This window comes from Mus musculus, chromosome 1 (assembly GCF_000001635.26).
Source record: "Mus musculus strain C57BL/6J chromosome 1, GRCm38.p6 C57BL/6J".
Classification (NCBI taxonomy): domain Eukaryota; kingdom Metazoa; phylum Chordata; class Mammalia; order Rodentia; family Muridae; genus Mus; species Mus musculus.
In genome coordinates, this window is record NC_000067.6 from 188,370,801 (window position 1) to 188,386,805 (window position 16,005).

At 41.7% G+C, this 16,005-nt stretch overlaps 1 protein-coding gene across 1 annotated transcript in view; it reads left to right on the forward strand.

The window, feature by feature from the left end:
- Positions 1–16,005, forward strand: part of Ush2a (usherin) — a 702,660-nt gene that overhangs the window by 107,963 nt on the left and 578,692 nt on the right. Inside the window, exons 9-10 of the mRNA NM_021408.3 lie at positions 8,116–8,311; positions 10,617–10,747. Coding sequence (NP_067383.3) covers positions 8,116–8,311; positions 10,617–10,747 — 327 coding nt within the window. The remainder of the gene's footprint in view (positions 1–8,115; positions 8,312–10,616; positions 10,748–16,005) is intronic.

Sequence of the window (16,005 nt, forward strand, 5' to 3'; positions counted from 1 at the left end):
TCTTATGACAGGCCTTGCGATTCTGGTTTGTAGGTTGAAAATAAGGACAAAATATCAAATGAGGAAAAAAAGCATTTCGATCAAAAGGAAAAGAAAAAAAAAATAACTTGTTGTTTCCATGGACATCAGAGGCCATCTTTTGCTGGATCGGCTCCTCTCTCTAATTCCAGCCTGCGGTTACATTGTGGAACATAGACTGTGTGTGTGACCAGTGCCACAGAGCCCCACTCCCACATCCTTACTCTTCCCCACCAACTTTTATGAAGAAAGTATCATTTGAAACATCACCCTGGGGTGAGAAAATTCTTTCAATAAGATTTTTTTTTGAAGTAAATCAAAACAGCAACAAAAACAAATTTTAATAGAAAACAAGCTGAGGTTGTTTCTTAGAGCCGAGTTTTTAAAGAATAGACACAAAGACACAAGGGCAGATGCATGGGGGATGGTTCTGGGCAAGGCAACGCTGGATGTTCATTTCTTCCATTCAAATCCCAAGAACAAGGACTTGAACTTCCCCGTTTCTTCCATTTTTTCCAAGTAGAGTGCTTCTTCTCTGAAGGGACAGCCACTAGAGACAGTTTCATCCCAGTGACAGCTGAAGCTACCTGGAAGTAGAGCTCTGTAATGTTTCTGCTGATTATACACACACACACGATAAAGTGTCCCAGAAATAATGTTCTTTCATATATTACTTTTTGGTTTATTGCATAGACCACAGTCTGAATAAATCATGGTCATGGTCCTTGAAGGTCACAGAATCGCCAGGTTTTAATGACAGTGTTTCGCATAGCATTGTGTTATACATTCTGTTGCAGCCATCCAGACTTGAGGTCACATCCTCTGGTTATCCCCACGGCTATCAGTCCATTGGTAACATACTGACTTCTCTTCCCTTTTGAGATGAAGAAACTGGCATTTGCAGGGGTAAAGCGGATAAGGACTAACTTAATTCAATAGCATTGGCGGTGTCTTGTAGGCTTTGATTTTTTTCATAACCTACTTTAGTAAGGGTTCTTCAATGCTTTTTCCTCCCTTCTAGCCCATCCCCTACCAGAGGTAGTGGAAAGAAAGGGTTAATAAGGCAAAGGGGTGATGCAGACTTGTTCAGAAGTAGTTCTTCTGGGCCGTTCCAATCTTCATTATCAGGATATTGGCAGTTCAGTTCACACAAATTAGCAGTGGTACATCAATCTACCTTCAAACACCATTCACAAATCAGCAACAGCAGCTTGATCCAGAAGAAAGTGTGAGGTTTTGCCAGTTGGCCTGAGTCCACACAGAATCAACAGGAAGCCACCAGAACACCACCAGAAGTTTTTTCATGCCTTTCCCTCTATGAAGTCATGACAGACTATGATCAGCAAAGAAGGCAAGGTCAACCAATACCATAGCAAGGAGAAATGTCTGTTGGGTTATACCTATATCTTTTCCAAACACCACATGTCCTCTCAAGTGTTTGCTCTAGCAAAAACATCACATGACCTTTGTCTAGGCAACTTCCAGAGAAGCAGAATATGTCTGTTCTCAGCAAAATATCCACTCAGAAGACAGCTTCCATTAAAAATCATCACATGACACAACTGAGTTTCCAAAGAAACCAGGAATTTCCACTTCAGTGTTCCCTAACCAGTTTAATCTCTGATTGCTGATGCTATCATAAGGTAAAACATTAATGGGTCATGTTCTCTAAGGGCCAATTATGTTCTAGAAACTGTAACAAATCCTCCTTTTGAAAACTACAACATTATAAAGTATGAGTTCCCATTTCCATGAAATAAATGGCACCCTTGAAGGTTGAAGAGGTACAGGTTATTATGAAATAGTATAATGTTACCAAGTGAGAAATAAAATGTGAATACTTTATGATCCAGGTCCTACAATACAACAAAATAGTCCATTTGTTTGTAAACTTTTTTATCAATGCATATAGATACCTATGTGATGCAGCATGGTAGTTTAGCATGTGCGCACAGTGTGTAATGATTACCCAGAGATTCTTGTCATGTGCCTGTCCTTGAGTGCCTGTGATTTCTAGATCCTTCCAACTGGCTGCATCAAGTATGCAGTTAGTCGGTGCCAACTACAGCTGTCACTGGTGCTCAGAACATCAGAATCGATTCCTCCTATAACTGCCTTGCCACTAAACTCATTGACTCTCCACCCTCAGTTCTCCTGGGCTACTGCAGCCTCAGTGAGCTCTCTTCTGCCTCAGCTGTTACTAGTGTAGCTTCCACGTGAAAGTGAGAACACACCCTGTTTCTTTCTCTGTGCTGACTTATTTAATAGTTCAACCCCTGTAGCTACCAATGACACAATTCCACTCTTTTTATAGTTGAAAGCTATTCTCCTGAGTATATAAACCAAGGTATGTCTATCTATATTTCTACTGATGGGAGGGAATTTGAAATGCTTATCTTAGGATTCATTACATCGAGAACACATACTTTACATTCCACTCACAGTTTTTCTTGTAGTCAGTAAGAACATGAATTATACTTTCTGATGTCTATCCCACAACTCTCTCTCTCCTCCTTCTCCACTTCTTCCTTTGTTCCTTTTCCTTTTTCTTCCTTCCTTCCTCCCTCCCTTCCTTCCTCCTTTCCTCCCTTCCTCCCTTCCTTCCTTCCTCCCTCTCTTCTCTTCTCTTCTCTTCTCTTCTCTTCTCTTCTCTTCTCTTCTTTTCTTTGCGTCAGTGTACCATGGCATCTGCCCATAAATTCAGTACTTGGGAAACTGAGGCAGAAGAATATAAGTTCAGGGCCACCTTGGACTTCATTGCTAATCTGTGATATATGCAATATACTATCTCAAAAAAGAAATTAGCTGGCTGAAGAACTGGAACAAAAAGGAGTTAGTTGCATCTGTTGTTTGTTAAAGGCTATAAGTGCCTTTTTGAGACAGATCTCACTATAAACACTGTGTGCAAACATTTGCCTGCTGCCAAGCATTAGTATGTCCTAAATGCTTCAAAGAAAAGATCTCTTTGGACATTGGTATTAGAGAAGTGAATTTCAGCTATCATATCAGCAACTACCTCTCTACTCTTGCTATGAGACAGTATGGAATTTATAAAATTGAGTAACTAGGATCTCCTAGGAGAGGGTTCTAAGGGAACCAAGGCTTCGGTACAAAAGAACAGGAATATGACACCCAGGTCATTAAAGAACAGAAGAATAGAGCATGCCATACGTGTCTCTGGAGGACAAAAGGAGAGAGGCATGGTTTGGGTGTCTTTAGAGGACAGTGGGAGAAGGGCAGAGGGCAGCTGCTCCAGCCCATGACATAGAAGTAGTGACAGCTAAAAAGAACTTTGTCACCACAAGAATATTGGAGGGACTTGAAAGTTGACGGGGTTTCTTTGTGAATGTGTTACCTCACTCAGGATGATGCCCTCCAGGTCCATCCATTTGGCTAGGAATTTCATAAATTCATTCTTTTTAATAGCTGAGTAGTACTCCATTGTGTAGATGTACCACATTTTCTGTATCCATTCCTCTGTTGAGGGGCATCTAGGTTCTTTCCAGCTTCTGGCTATTATAAATAAGGCTGCTATGAACATAGTGGAGCATGTGTCCTTCTTACCTGTTGGGGCATCTTCTGGATATATGCCCAGGAGAGGTATTGCTGGATCCTCCGGTAGTACTATGTCCAGTTTTCTGAGGAACCGCCAGACTGATTTCCAGAGTGGTTGTACAAGCCTGCACTCCCACCAACAATGGAGGAGTGTTCCTCTTTCTCCACATCCTCGCCAGCATCTGCTGTCACCTGAATTTTTGATCTTAGCCATTCTGACTGGTGTGAGGTGGAATCTCAGGGTTGTTTTGATTTGCATTTCCCTGATGATTAAGGATGTTGAACATTTTTTCAAGTGCTTCTCTGCCATTCGGTATTCCTCAGGTGAGAATTCTTTGTTCAGTTCTGAGCCCCATTTTTTAATGGGGTTATTTGATTTTCTGAAGTCCACCTTCTTGAGTTCTTTATATATGTTGGATATTAGTCTCCTATCTGATTTAGGATAGGTAAAGATCCTTTCCCAATCTGTTGGTGGTCTTTTTGTCTTATTGACGGTGTCTTTTGCCTTGCAGAAACTTTGGAGTTTCATTAGGTCCCATTTGTCGATTCTCGATCTTACAGCACAAGCCATTGCTGTTCTGTTCAGGAATTTTTCCCCAAACCTAGGATACCCAAGATATAAGATATAATTTGCTAAACACATGAAACTCAAGGAGAATGAAGACTGAAGTGTGGACACTATGCCCCTCCTTAGATTTGGGAACAAAACACCCATGGAAGGAGTTACAGAGACGGAGTTTGGAGCTGAGATGAAAGGATGGACCATGTAGAGACTGCCATAGCCAGGGATCCACCCCATAATCAGCATCCAAACGCTGACACCATTGCATACACTAGCAAGATTTTATTGAAAGGACGCAGATGTAGCTGTCTCTTGTGAGACTATGCCGGGGCCCAGCAAACACAGAAGTGGATGCTCACAGTCAGCTAATGGATGGATCATAGGGCTCCCAATGGAGGAGCTAGAGAAAGTAGCCAAGGAGCTAAAGGGATCTGCAACCCTATAGGTGGAACAACATTATGAGCTAACCAGTACCCCGGAGCTCTTGACTCTAGCTGCATATATATCAAAAGATGGCCTAGTCGGCCATCACTGGAAAGAGAGGCCCATTGGACTTCCAAACTTTATATGCCCCAGTACAGGGGAATACCAGGGCCAAAAAGGGGGAGTGGGTGGGCAGGGGAGTGGGGGTGGGTGGATATGGGGGACTTTTGGTATAGCATTGGAAATGTAAATGAGCTAAATACCTAATAAAAAATGGAAAAAAAAAGAAAAAAAAAAAAAAAAAAGAAAGTTGATGGGGTATGCTCCTTAAAACCAACTGCAGATTTGCCCCCCTGGTTCTGAACATTGTGACCCGATGGTCATGTAGCATACATATTTTCTTCTCTATTTGCTTTTGCCCTTAGTTAAATAGAAAGAAAAACTCACAGTCTTTTCTTTGATGCCCCAGGGAAGGCAGATGCCAGTGAAGTAGTGAGGGCCTGGGGTGGGGGTGGGGGAGCACCCTCTTAGAGGCAAAGGGGAGGGGTAATGGGATAAAGTGTGGATACTTCAGTCCTTCTTAGAAGCTGGAACAAAATACCCATGGAAGGAGTTGCAGAGACAAAGTGTGGAGCAGAGACTGAAGGAAGGACCATCCAGAGACTGCTCCACCAGGGGATCCATCCCATAAACAACCACCAAACCCAGACACAATTGTGGATGCCAGCAAGAGCTTGCTGACAGGAGCCTGATATCTGTTTCCTGAGAGGCTCTGCTTGTACCTGGCAAATACAGGAGTGGATACTCACAGCCATCCATTGGACTGAGCACAGGGTCCCCAATGAAGGAGCTAGAGAAAGTACACAAGGAGCTGAAGGGGTTTGCAGCCCCATAGGAGGAACAACAATATGAACTAACCAGTATCTCCAGAGCACCCTGGGACTAAACCACCAACCAAAGAAAACACATGGAGGAACTCATGGCTGCAGCTGCATATGTAGCACAGGATGGCCTAGTCAGCCACCAATGGGAGGAGAGGCCCTTAGACCTATGAAGGTTCTATGCCTCAGTATAGAGGACTTCCAGGGCCAGGAAGCAGGAGAGGGTAGGTTGGTGAGCAGGGGAAGGAGGGGAAGGGATAGTGTGTTTTCATAGGGGAGACTAGGAAAGAGGATAACATTTAAAATGTAAATAAAGAAAATATCTAATAAAAAAATAAAATAAGAAAAAAGAAAAAAAAAGAAATACCCACCATGAATATTGCATGCAGCATATAAATATTGCTTGCTAGTACATTGCTTGATAATACTCATTTGTTTATGATCTGAATCAATGAGGCCACTTAGAGTCAGTAAAATTCATCCTTTATAAAGCTTTCTTAAAGATTTCTGTAAAACATCCCCTGTTCTTTCCAAACATGATGATTTCTTCTCTGTTCAACAAATAGCAAAGCTTTTCATTAGGGTCACAGCCACAGGGAGAGACAAGCAAGAGAGAATTAAACAGGTACAGATTCAGACATATATCATAGACAGAAGACAGACAGATAGACAGGCAGACAGACAGACAGTACATAGATAGAAGACAGGGGGAGCAAGGTAGAACATGCCATTCTGGGTATGCAAAACAAAAACAAACAAACAAAAAGCCTACTGGAGGGGGACTAGAATAATTAAAAAAATAACCTGAAGTAAAAATAATAAAATAAAAATAAAATGTATAGTATGAAATAGCAAAACAAGAGAAAAGAGAATTCTTTATATATTTTTCTCTTTTTAAAAATACAAAGGGAGACATTTCTGAATTATGGACAGTGTTCTTTTGTTAATATTTCAATTCATTGGTCCTAAATCATCAGTGATAATTTTTACTTCCTTGACATAAAGAGCTCATGTGTCTTCAACCCTTGAATTGTCCTTTAGATTATGCTCACAGGATCAGTGACCAATCACGTTTCCTTTCTCAGGCAGAGGACTAAGTGTTGTGCCACCTCCATGCTGGTAATTGGCCTGTACAAACATGCATCTTCAAGAAACAGATTAACATGGTGATCTAGCCCAGCCCCGCCCCACCCCAGCCCCAGCCCCAGCCCCAGCCCCAGCCCCAGCCCCAGCCCCAGCCCCAGCCCCAGCCCCAGCCCAACACAACACAGCACAGGGAAGGACTATGTCAGCCCACCAAAGCATGAGATGAGATGAAGGCAGATGTCGATGAGATTCTCCTCCTCCTCCTATCCCTGTTATTTCTTACATTTGATCTTTTCATGGTGGACAAGATTTCCCATATGTTTGGTGTCGTGAATCTGTAGATTTAACATGTTTTGTCTTATGTGTTACTTCCTTCTATTATACCTTACACATCTGAGATTCTGTCTTCCATCTCCTGTATTCTGTTGGTGATGCTGTGTCTGTAGTTCCTATTAGCTTACTTAGATTTCCCATCTCTGGAATCCCCTCAGCTTATGTTTTCTTTATTGCTTCTATTTCTATTTTCATGTTTTGAACCATTTTATTAATTTCCTTCACCTGTTTGATTGTATCTTCCTGTATTTTTAAGGGGTTAACTCAAGTCCTCTTTAAGAGCTTCTGTCATCTTTATAAGATTGACATTAGAGTCACTTTCTTGTGTGTCAGCTGTTTTGGACTATCCAAGCCTTACTGTACTGGGACATCTGGGTCCTAGTGGTGTCATATGCCCTGGCTGCTGTTGACTGTACCTCACGCTGGCTTCTAGGCATCTGCATTTAGGTTATTACAGCTTTAGGAGTGATTTATGAGCTCATCTTTGTTAGATGTCGCCCCCCCCCCACATTGTCTTTTCTCTTTACTCATCGGTCTTCTGGCCTAAATGGCCTAGTATTCTGGTCCAGTAGGGTGTCTCCACTGGGGGTTTGCAGCCTATGGGATCTCTGAGGTTTGAGTGCCACATTGCCTCTGGGGTTCCAAGTACCTCTGTGGCCTTTGGGGTTCTGGGTACTTGCTTGGTTTCTGGAATTCTTAGTACTACCTGGCCTCCAGTAGAGAGGAAGTCTTCTAACAAAGTTATGAGCTGGGATATGGGGTCCAGGGAGGAGGTGAAGTTGGGGTTATTGGGGCATAACACATTTTCTGAAGTGTTAGCAGATGGTAGACAGTGTCTTACCTGGGGTCCCTAGAATGGGCCTGGCTTCTGCTAAAGTAGCTGGAGTTGTGGCTGGAATATGAAGCCCAGAGCATGGGGTCAAAGAGATTCTTACAACTAGTGAGATAAGTTCACTTCCCAATTCATTGCAAAGTCAGAAAGGTCAGAGTGATAATTTAATATTCATTTTACTGCTTGTTTGTGGTTCCCTCTACTATTCTAGAGCTAAGCATAGAGAGATTTTAATATTTCAACATCATTTTAAAGGTTGTAGAAGAATCCTAATTCATGCCTTTTTCTTCTGATTTCTAAAAGATTCTTTTACAGACAAAGTAGTTAGGAGTTCTTCCCTCACCAGTTTTAAATTTCCATTACCTGACAGTGGCGGGTACAAGTCATCACGGCTTCCCATTTCTTCTGGCATTTTGTCATTCCAGTGTGATCGATGCTCCCCTCTTTATAATGACAAGCCTTTCCGCAGTGGTGACAATGTTAATGCATTCAACTGTAAGCCTTGCCAGTGCCATGGCCATGCCAGCAGCTGCCACTACGATGCTTCTGTGGACCCATTTCCCCTGGAACACAACAGAGGCGGTGGAGGAGTCTGTGATGACTGTCAGCATCATACAACAGGTAATCCCAAGTCCTGAGTGGCTGGCTCAGCCTGTGAGGCCACGGGTGTCTATCTCTAGATACAGGGATATTTTAAATTATGATACAGTTCTCTTAATTAGGAATGAGCTTTCATGCTGTTAAGTTAGGGAGCAAAGCTGCTTCATCAAACCCCTGCTATTCAGCAATAGTCCTTCATTGTAAGTTTGCAGGAAGATGTTTCTACAAAAGGATTCACATCATTGGCTGAACTTGTAATTCATGCAGCTAAGCCTAGCTCAGCTTGATACATCCTTACAGAAACTTACTTGTACCACTCACATTCCCATCTTCCTTGGGCCTTCCTGTGTGTTACCTTTACTCAGAGTTTACACAGAAACCAGTCATCTTTTGAAGACATTATAAGTATATAGACCAACACAGTGGTTTATAGGAAATGGGGCTTAACGAAGAGCCTAGCAATCTGAGATGGATCCCCAAAACCTACATGGTGGAAAAGAAGGACTGACTCCTGCAAGTTGTCCCCTGATCTCCTCAGGCACATATGGTACATATATGTCCAACACACACACACACTCACACTCACACACACACACACACACACACACACACACACACACAGAGTAAAAAAATAAAGCTATAAATACAGAAGGTGATAAATATTCTCTGTAGGTTTAATGGTAACAGGTAATTTCTAGTAGTCATTAAAGTCACTATTTTCTGAAGAGTAGTATTAGCATTAAAGCAGAAGCAGGCAGTATCAGTGTCTGAAATATAATTCAACTACAATAGACCCAAACGTGCTACCTGAGGACAGGAGTCAATGATTTAGATAAGTACCGACCATATAAATAGCATGAGACCCTGGCCAGGGACATAAGCCATGAAGGTCAATATTCCTGGGCTTCTCATGCAAGAGCAGGCTCTAGAGTAGAGAGACATACTGAGGCACCATCAGCACTGTGAACGTCAACACTCTAGAAACACTAAAAATTTAGTTAACTTTTAATTCATCAGAAGCTAATATCACTCAAACTGAAAATTTTAGTTGAGTATATAATTTTCTGATATTGAGTCCATGTCTAGGAATGTCAGAACAGGGTATATGGTTTTTAATAGAAAAATTGGTAATGTGAAACTTTATTTCAGACTCTTTCTGTGGTTTTGGCAATATCCACACTGGCTCTGAAAATTACTCATAGCATCGGAACCTATTCATTTAATTTTATTATTTTAGTCATATCTATTATTTTATAAATCTTATACTATTTATATTTTATATGTGTATTATTTTTCATATTATTTAATATTTTTATGTATTTTAGTTATTTGTTTATTATTTTGTTCATAAAATGTCCAGAGTAAAGGGCTACTTCATAAACTGAAAGCTGTAGGAACTACATTATGGACTGACTATATCAGGTTCTTCTAGTACTTAGTAGAAGACTTACCTGGTATATATAAATATAGCAAATTTCTTTATTCTGACACTTGAAGTAAAAAATATATATATAATTGACAAATGCACTAAAAAGTCAGATTAACTGCACAATAACCATTATGTTAAGAGCATTGTCCAATTTTCACAATTTACTTCTGAAAGATGCATGTCTATATTTTTCTGTATCTGTGTGATCACATGTATGTATATTGATCATGTAGATATGTGTGGAGGCCAAGATTTCACATAAAGTGTCTTTGTCAATCACCCTCCACCTTCTCTCTCTCTACCTGGAGCTCACTCACTTGAATGAACTGGCTGGTGGGTGAGGCCCAGGAATCCATCTGTCTCTGGGTGACTGGTCTGTGATGCCAGTGGACCTGGCTATTTTCGTGTATGCTGGGTATCTGATTCAAGTCTTCCTGCAAGAATAGCAAGTGTCTTAAGCTGTGTGAGCTCCTTGGCTCTCAACGAACATTCATGACCCAGCGCTCCTCTGTCCTTCCTCTTCTGTAGATGTCAGCGACATTATGTGTAGCAATTCCTCATATTTTGCTCTAGAAATAAGTGGTTGGCCACGGAAAAACAATTTTAAGTTTAGAGGAGGATTCCTTTAGAATGTATGCTCCCCGACAAAGCAAAACTTCTCAGAAGTGTGGTATTGCACAGCAGATGGGCGTTTAATGAAGTAGAGCACCATTTGGAACAGGTTCGCTGTTTCATATGCTCCGGATCACTAAATTGGCAGGTAGAGATGAAAGGTGCATTAAAATGGACGTCCCCAAAATGACAGAACTTCCTCAAAGGAATACCGTCTTCAATCTTGAATTATGCGGCCGATTGTAATAAATGATGAGTCCTAATGCATAGCCTGTCCTGACGCAGGGAGACACTGTGAGTCGTGCCAGGATTACTTTTACCGACCTGTTGGTGCTGATCCTGCTGCCCCGGATGCTTGCAAGCTCTGTGACTGTAACAGGGCCGGGACTAGAAATGGCAGCCTCCACTGTGACCCGGTGAGTTACTCCCAGGAAGTACCCTGGGAGGTAAGCAATGGCTGTCCTGCTACAGATCAGTCTGGGACACTCTCCCAGGCTCTGCAGATTATTTATGTCCCAGGAGGTTTTGAGTTGGCCTTTAAGAGACAACTGAGGTAGATAGGACCTTGAGTAGTGTCCAGCATGAATGTTAACTGACTGCTGTGCGGCCAGAAAAATGCTAAAGCGAAAGACTCGTTTTCTTTTTCATTTCGTAAACATCGAAAAGAATTGGAGAGTACAATTCTAAGCAAACTGCAAAGCAGTGAAGTATCATTTTTTTAAAAAATATATAAATAAGACACTTTAATACCAAAGGCAGGAGAAGATAGTCTTGCAAAGATAGTTGCCTGAAGACGCAAATGGAAGTCATGTTTCTCTGCTTCTAAATTCCTACCTGCCTAGTTTGAAAATGAAATATATGTTTACATTCTTAAAACATGCTTGTTATATATGTGCCAAGTTTTAATGTCTGATCTTCACTAAGCTGGGTTGCTAAGTCCTTCTTTAAGCCAGTAGCTCTGTGTTCAATCTATGGTCATTATCTCTAATTTGGTCTTGTTATCCTCATATCCAAAATGACTTCAGGTAAAGAAAACTTGTCTCATAAAACCAACTCAATGACTATTAATTTTAATGAATACATATAACTTTTAATAGTTGAGAACATAGTGGTCAAGACAATATGCTCAGTTTTAGAACATTTTATAAATTGCATCATAAACATAGTAAATTCAAGACAAGATATATGTATCCTATAACTTTCAGCAAACCCTGAACAGAGACTTTCAAAACAAGTTAAGTTGGTGATTTCTTGTACTCTAAGAATTTACAAGGCAAACTCACCATTTTGGGTCCAACCAGCCATGGCCAGATAGCAAACATGAAGCCAACCTATGCTATATAGTAAGACTTGTTTCAAGTCAGTTGCGAAAACCAGAATGATAGAATCAATAAAGACAGATTAAAGACATGGAGGGCTGTCAAAGTGTGGTAATGGCAGGAGGCCATATTTGTTGAGACACTCAAACCTGAAAGACTAACAAGATCTAGGTTATTTGATACTATTGAGAACTTTGTTTTCTGAGGCAGGAGGCTGAACCCTCCTGGCAGGCAAGAGGATACTTTCTACATCCCAGCCTTCAGTGTACAGTTTTCACACATTTCTTAGTTAAACCATACTTTGTCTTCATACTGCTCATTCCACACGCCTCATGTCTCGGTGTTTGAAGTCTGTGCTGGCTCATACAGGTTGTCGACTCAGCATACCTAGAAAGAATGAACCTTAATGGAATAGAGCTTCATATTGGCCTGTGGTCACGTCTGTGGGTATTTTCTTGATTTCTAATTGATAGAGGAGGACCTGGCCCACAGTGAGCATACCACCCCTAAATAGGTGGGCCTAAGCTTTAGAACAAAGGCAGCTGAATATGAGCCTAGAAGAGAGCCGGTAGCAGTGGTCCCATGATCTCTGCTTCAGCTCCTGCCTCCAGGCTCCTCCCAGGAGGATTCACTCTAAATTCCCTCCGTGAGGGCAACAAGCCAAACAAAGCCTCTTCTGGTTATTTGTGAGCATGGTGGTTTTTACAATAATAGAAATCAAACTAGAACACATATATACATACTACACATGAACACATAGTCACACACATACTTACACACACAGATTCATACATAGCACACACAAACACACATAGTCACACAGACACTCACACACATACATACATAAACACCAAGCAACAATATACATACCCAGTCACATACACACACGTATACACACATTCACATACACTATACACACATAAATGCATACTATATATATTCCAAATACCACACACACATACTCAGATTCACACACATATTTACACAAACACATTCACACATACTACACACAACACACAAACTCACACAGATAGTAACATACGCTAGCACGCACACACACAAATACTCACACATAAATACACACACCAAGCACCACACACATACATACACACACCAAACACCACACATATATTTACACATACACATTCATACATACCATATATCACACAATCATAAATTCATACACTCATACACATACTCTCATACATACACATAAATATGTGCATATATAGATGTATGTATGTATGTATGTATGTATATATATACATACATACATACATACACACACACACCAAATACCACACATATGCATTTGTAGACACTCACACAGACACATTCACACACACACACACACACACACACACACATATATATATGTATATATATATATATGTATATATATATATATATACATACAGATGCTCATACTCACACAAACACATACAGACATGCCACACATTATACATACACACACCAACACAGTCACTCATATACACACACTCACATATAGTCACAAAGATACAACATACATACTGTCACACAGACACATTCACACACATACTTTCACACACACTCACACAGACACATACCACATACACAGGAGATATGGTTCCTACCTTCTTACAGTGTCTATATCTTGTAGATTTTACCTAAATAATCATTGTTTGTTCTAATATCCTGAATTGGGTGCGTGGCTTTCTTCTAATAAGTCTAGGTACATATCAGTATGTGTAATTTAGATCAGGTATGTAATTTAAAGCTATTATAATATGTAGGTGAGAGTTATGAGTATACACAAGTCATATGCATACATTTAAAAACAAAAAGAAAAGTGAAAGATGCATAGGCACAAGACAATAATGCCCTTCTGCCTACTTCCATTTAACATTTTCCTGCTGAGTTTAAACAATGTAAATTAAACCAAAAACAAAATAAAGGGATTTGAATAGCAAATGTCTCCATTTGTACATAAATGATATTACTTACAAAAAAATTTAAAAAAATATTAAATGTGCATACATATGCTAAAGAAGAAAGCTAGCTCTCTACCTCACCCTATACAGCTAAACATGCATCTACACATTATATATCAAAATGGAATGGAGCATTGAGTCCAAGAGCCAAAAATCACAAAATTATTAGATAAAAGCAGCATTTAAGATATTGTACCAAAAGCATAAACATCTGAAAGGACATAAGTGATTCTTTGTAAAATCCAGTCATTTGCATGGTTTTGCCAGCTGCAGATAGTTTTTCAAGTATCTGACATTTGAAATTCTGGGGACTTGAGAGGATATATAACACAAGGGTCCTGAGAGGGGTGTGGCTGCTGCTGCTCCTCCTGCTGCTGCTGCTCCCCTTGCTCCTCCTGCTGCTGCTGCTCCTCCTGCTGCTGCTGCTCCCCCTGCTGCTGCTGCTCCCCTTGCTGCTGCTGCTCCCCTTGCTCCTCCTGCTGCTGCTCCCCTTGCTCCTCCTGCTGCTGCTCCTCCTGCTGCTGCTCCCCCTGCTGCTGCTGCTCCTCCTGCTGCTGCTCCTCCTGCTGCTGCTGCTCTCCCTGCTGCTGCTCCCTCTGCTGCTGCTGCTCCCCTTGCTCCTCCTGCTGCTGCTCCCCCTGCTGCTGCTCCTCCTCCTGCTGCTGCTGCTCCCCCTGCTGCTGCTGCTCTCCCTGCTGCTGCTGCTGCTGCTCCCCTTGCTCCTCCTGCCACTGCTCCCCCTGCTGCTGTTGCTCCTCCTGCTGCTGCTCCCCCTGCTGCTGCTGCTTCCCTTGCTCCTCCTGCTGCTGCTCCTCCTGCTGCTGCTGCTCCCCCTGCTGCTGCTGCTCTCCCTGCTGCTGCTGCTCTCCCTGCTGCTGCTGCTCCTCCTGCTGCTGCTCCTCTTCCTCCTGCCACTGCTCCCCCTGCTGCTGCTGCTCCTTCTGTCTTCCTCCTCCTGCTGCTTCTCCTGTTGCTCCTCCTTCTGCTGCTCCTCTTCCTCCTGCTGTTGCTCCTCCTGCTGCTGGATTGTTCCTCCTGTTGCTGGTTGGAGATATCCAGACAATGAAGACTTAAATTATCACAGGAAAGTTGACACCCCTAATCAGCATGAAGCAGCCTAATGATATTGACACCCCCGGTTACAATAACATCTTACATTTTATGCCATAAACACTATTTTGTTAATAATGATTGTATTATTTTTCAACAAATTCTAAGTACATATTCTACAACTGTAAAATCTAGATGGAATTTGCTCTGGTTAACACAGTGAGATATTTTGTGTGCACCAAAAGGTCCAAGTAATAGTTTGAAAGCTAAGTGAAATAGATTTAAACCTGTAGGAGAAAAGGGCCCAAGATGATGTGGTCTGAAAGGGGAGCCCTCGAGAGGCAAAGACCACTATTACACTGTTTCCTCTTAAAGCCACTCAGTGGATCAACACTGCTGGGAACAGCATAGTGTGGACTATCTCGGGCTCTTTCTGTCTTGGACACTCAAAAGGATGAACAATGTCACCATCCACCACGGCTCCCTGTGAACAGACAAGACTTTTATCTCTCACATACTCCTTAGAGGTTGCCATGGGAAGTCTGGAAGTTCAGAGGAAAGCACTTTCTCAGAAATGCGGTTTTGGAGGAGTAAGGGCACTGTAACACCACACCAGGCTGACAAATACCAGACACTGTAGACAGGATAAGAGAAGGCATGCCTGTCTCACATCGTCTGGTTTCTTCTTTTCTCAAGTGAGTATTTTCAACAGCTGAACAAGACAACAGCACAGACACAAAATACTTGAGTGGAAACAAGTGTTCTGTTGTATGTTCTTAACGGGCGTTTTCCCATGACATCTGTATGTAGCAGAAACTGCATACCTGTATTTATTTTGAAATCAAATGAGTACCTTAAGCAGGTGGCTTGTTGTACAAATGCCAGGAACTTAAGGAAAGAAGTCACTATCTCTACTTTGGGAATACGTGGTCACATCTAAGATAAACAGCATATACAGGGCCACATCAACTCCTGGCAGGTGGAAACACTGTAGATGGGTAGAGAGACATTTGTCTTATAAACATCAGGAGAATGTTAGGGTGTTTTATAAATTCTCTCTCTCTCTCTCTCTCTCTCTCTCTCTCTCTCTCTGTGTGTGTGTGTGTGTGTGTGTGTGTGTGTGTACAGGACTATGTTTGCATGTGTTTTTTCCTGCTCACATGTGTCCATGTGTATGTCTACACCAGTAGGACTGAGGTCAGAGGTCCTCAGTAGATGACACTTGTCAACCTCCATCACTGTTTTATATTTTAGAAACAGGGTCTCTCTCTAGTCTGGACTTATCAGTTAAGCTGAGCTAATGAGCCATTCAGCCCAGGTATCTACCTGTTT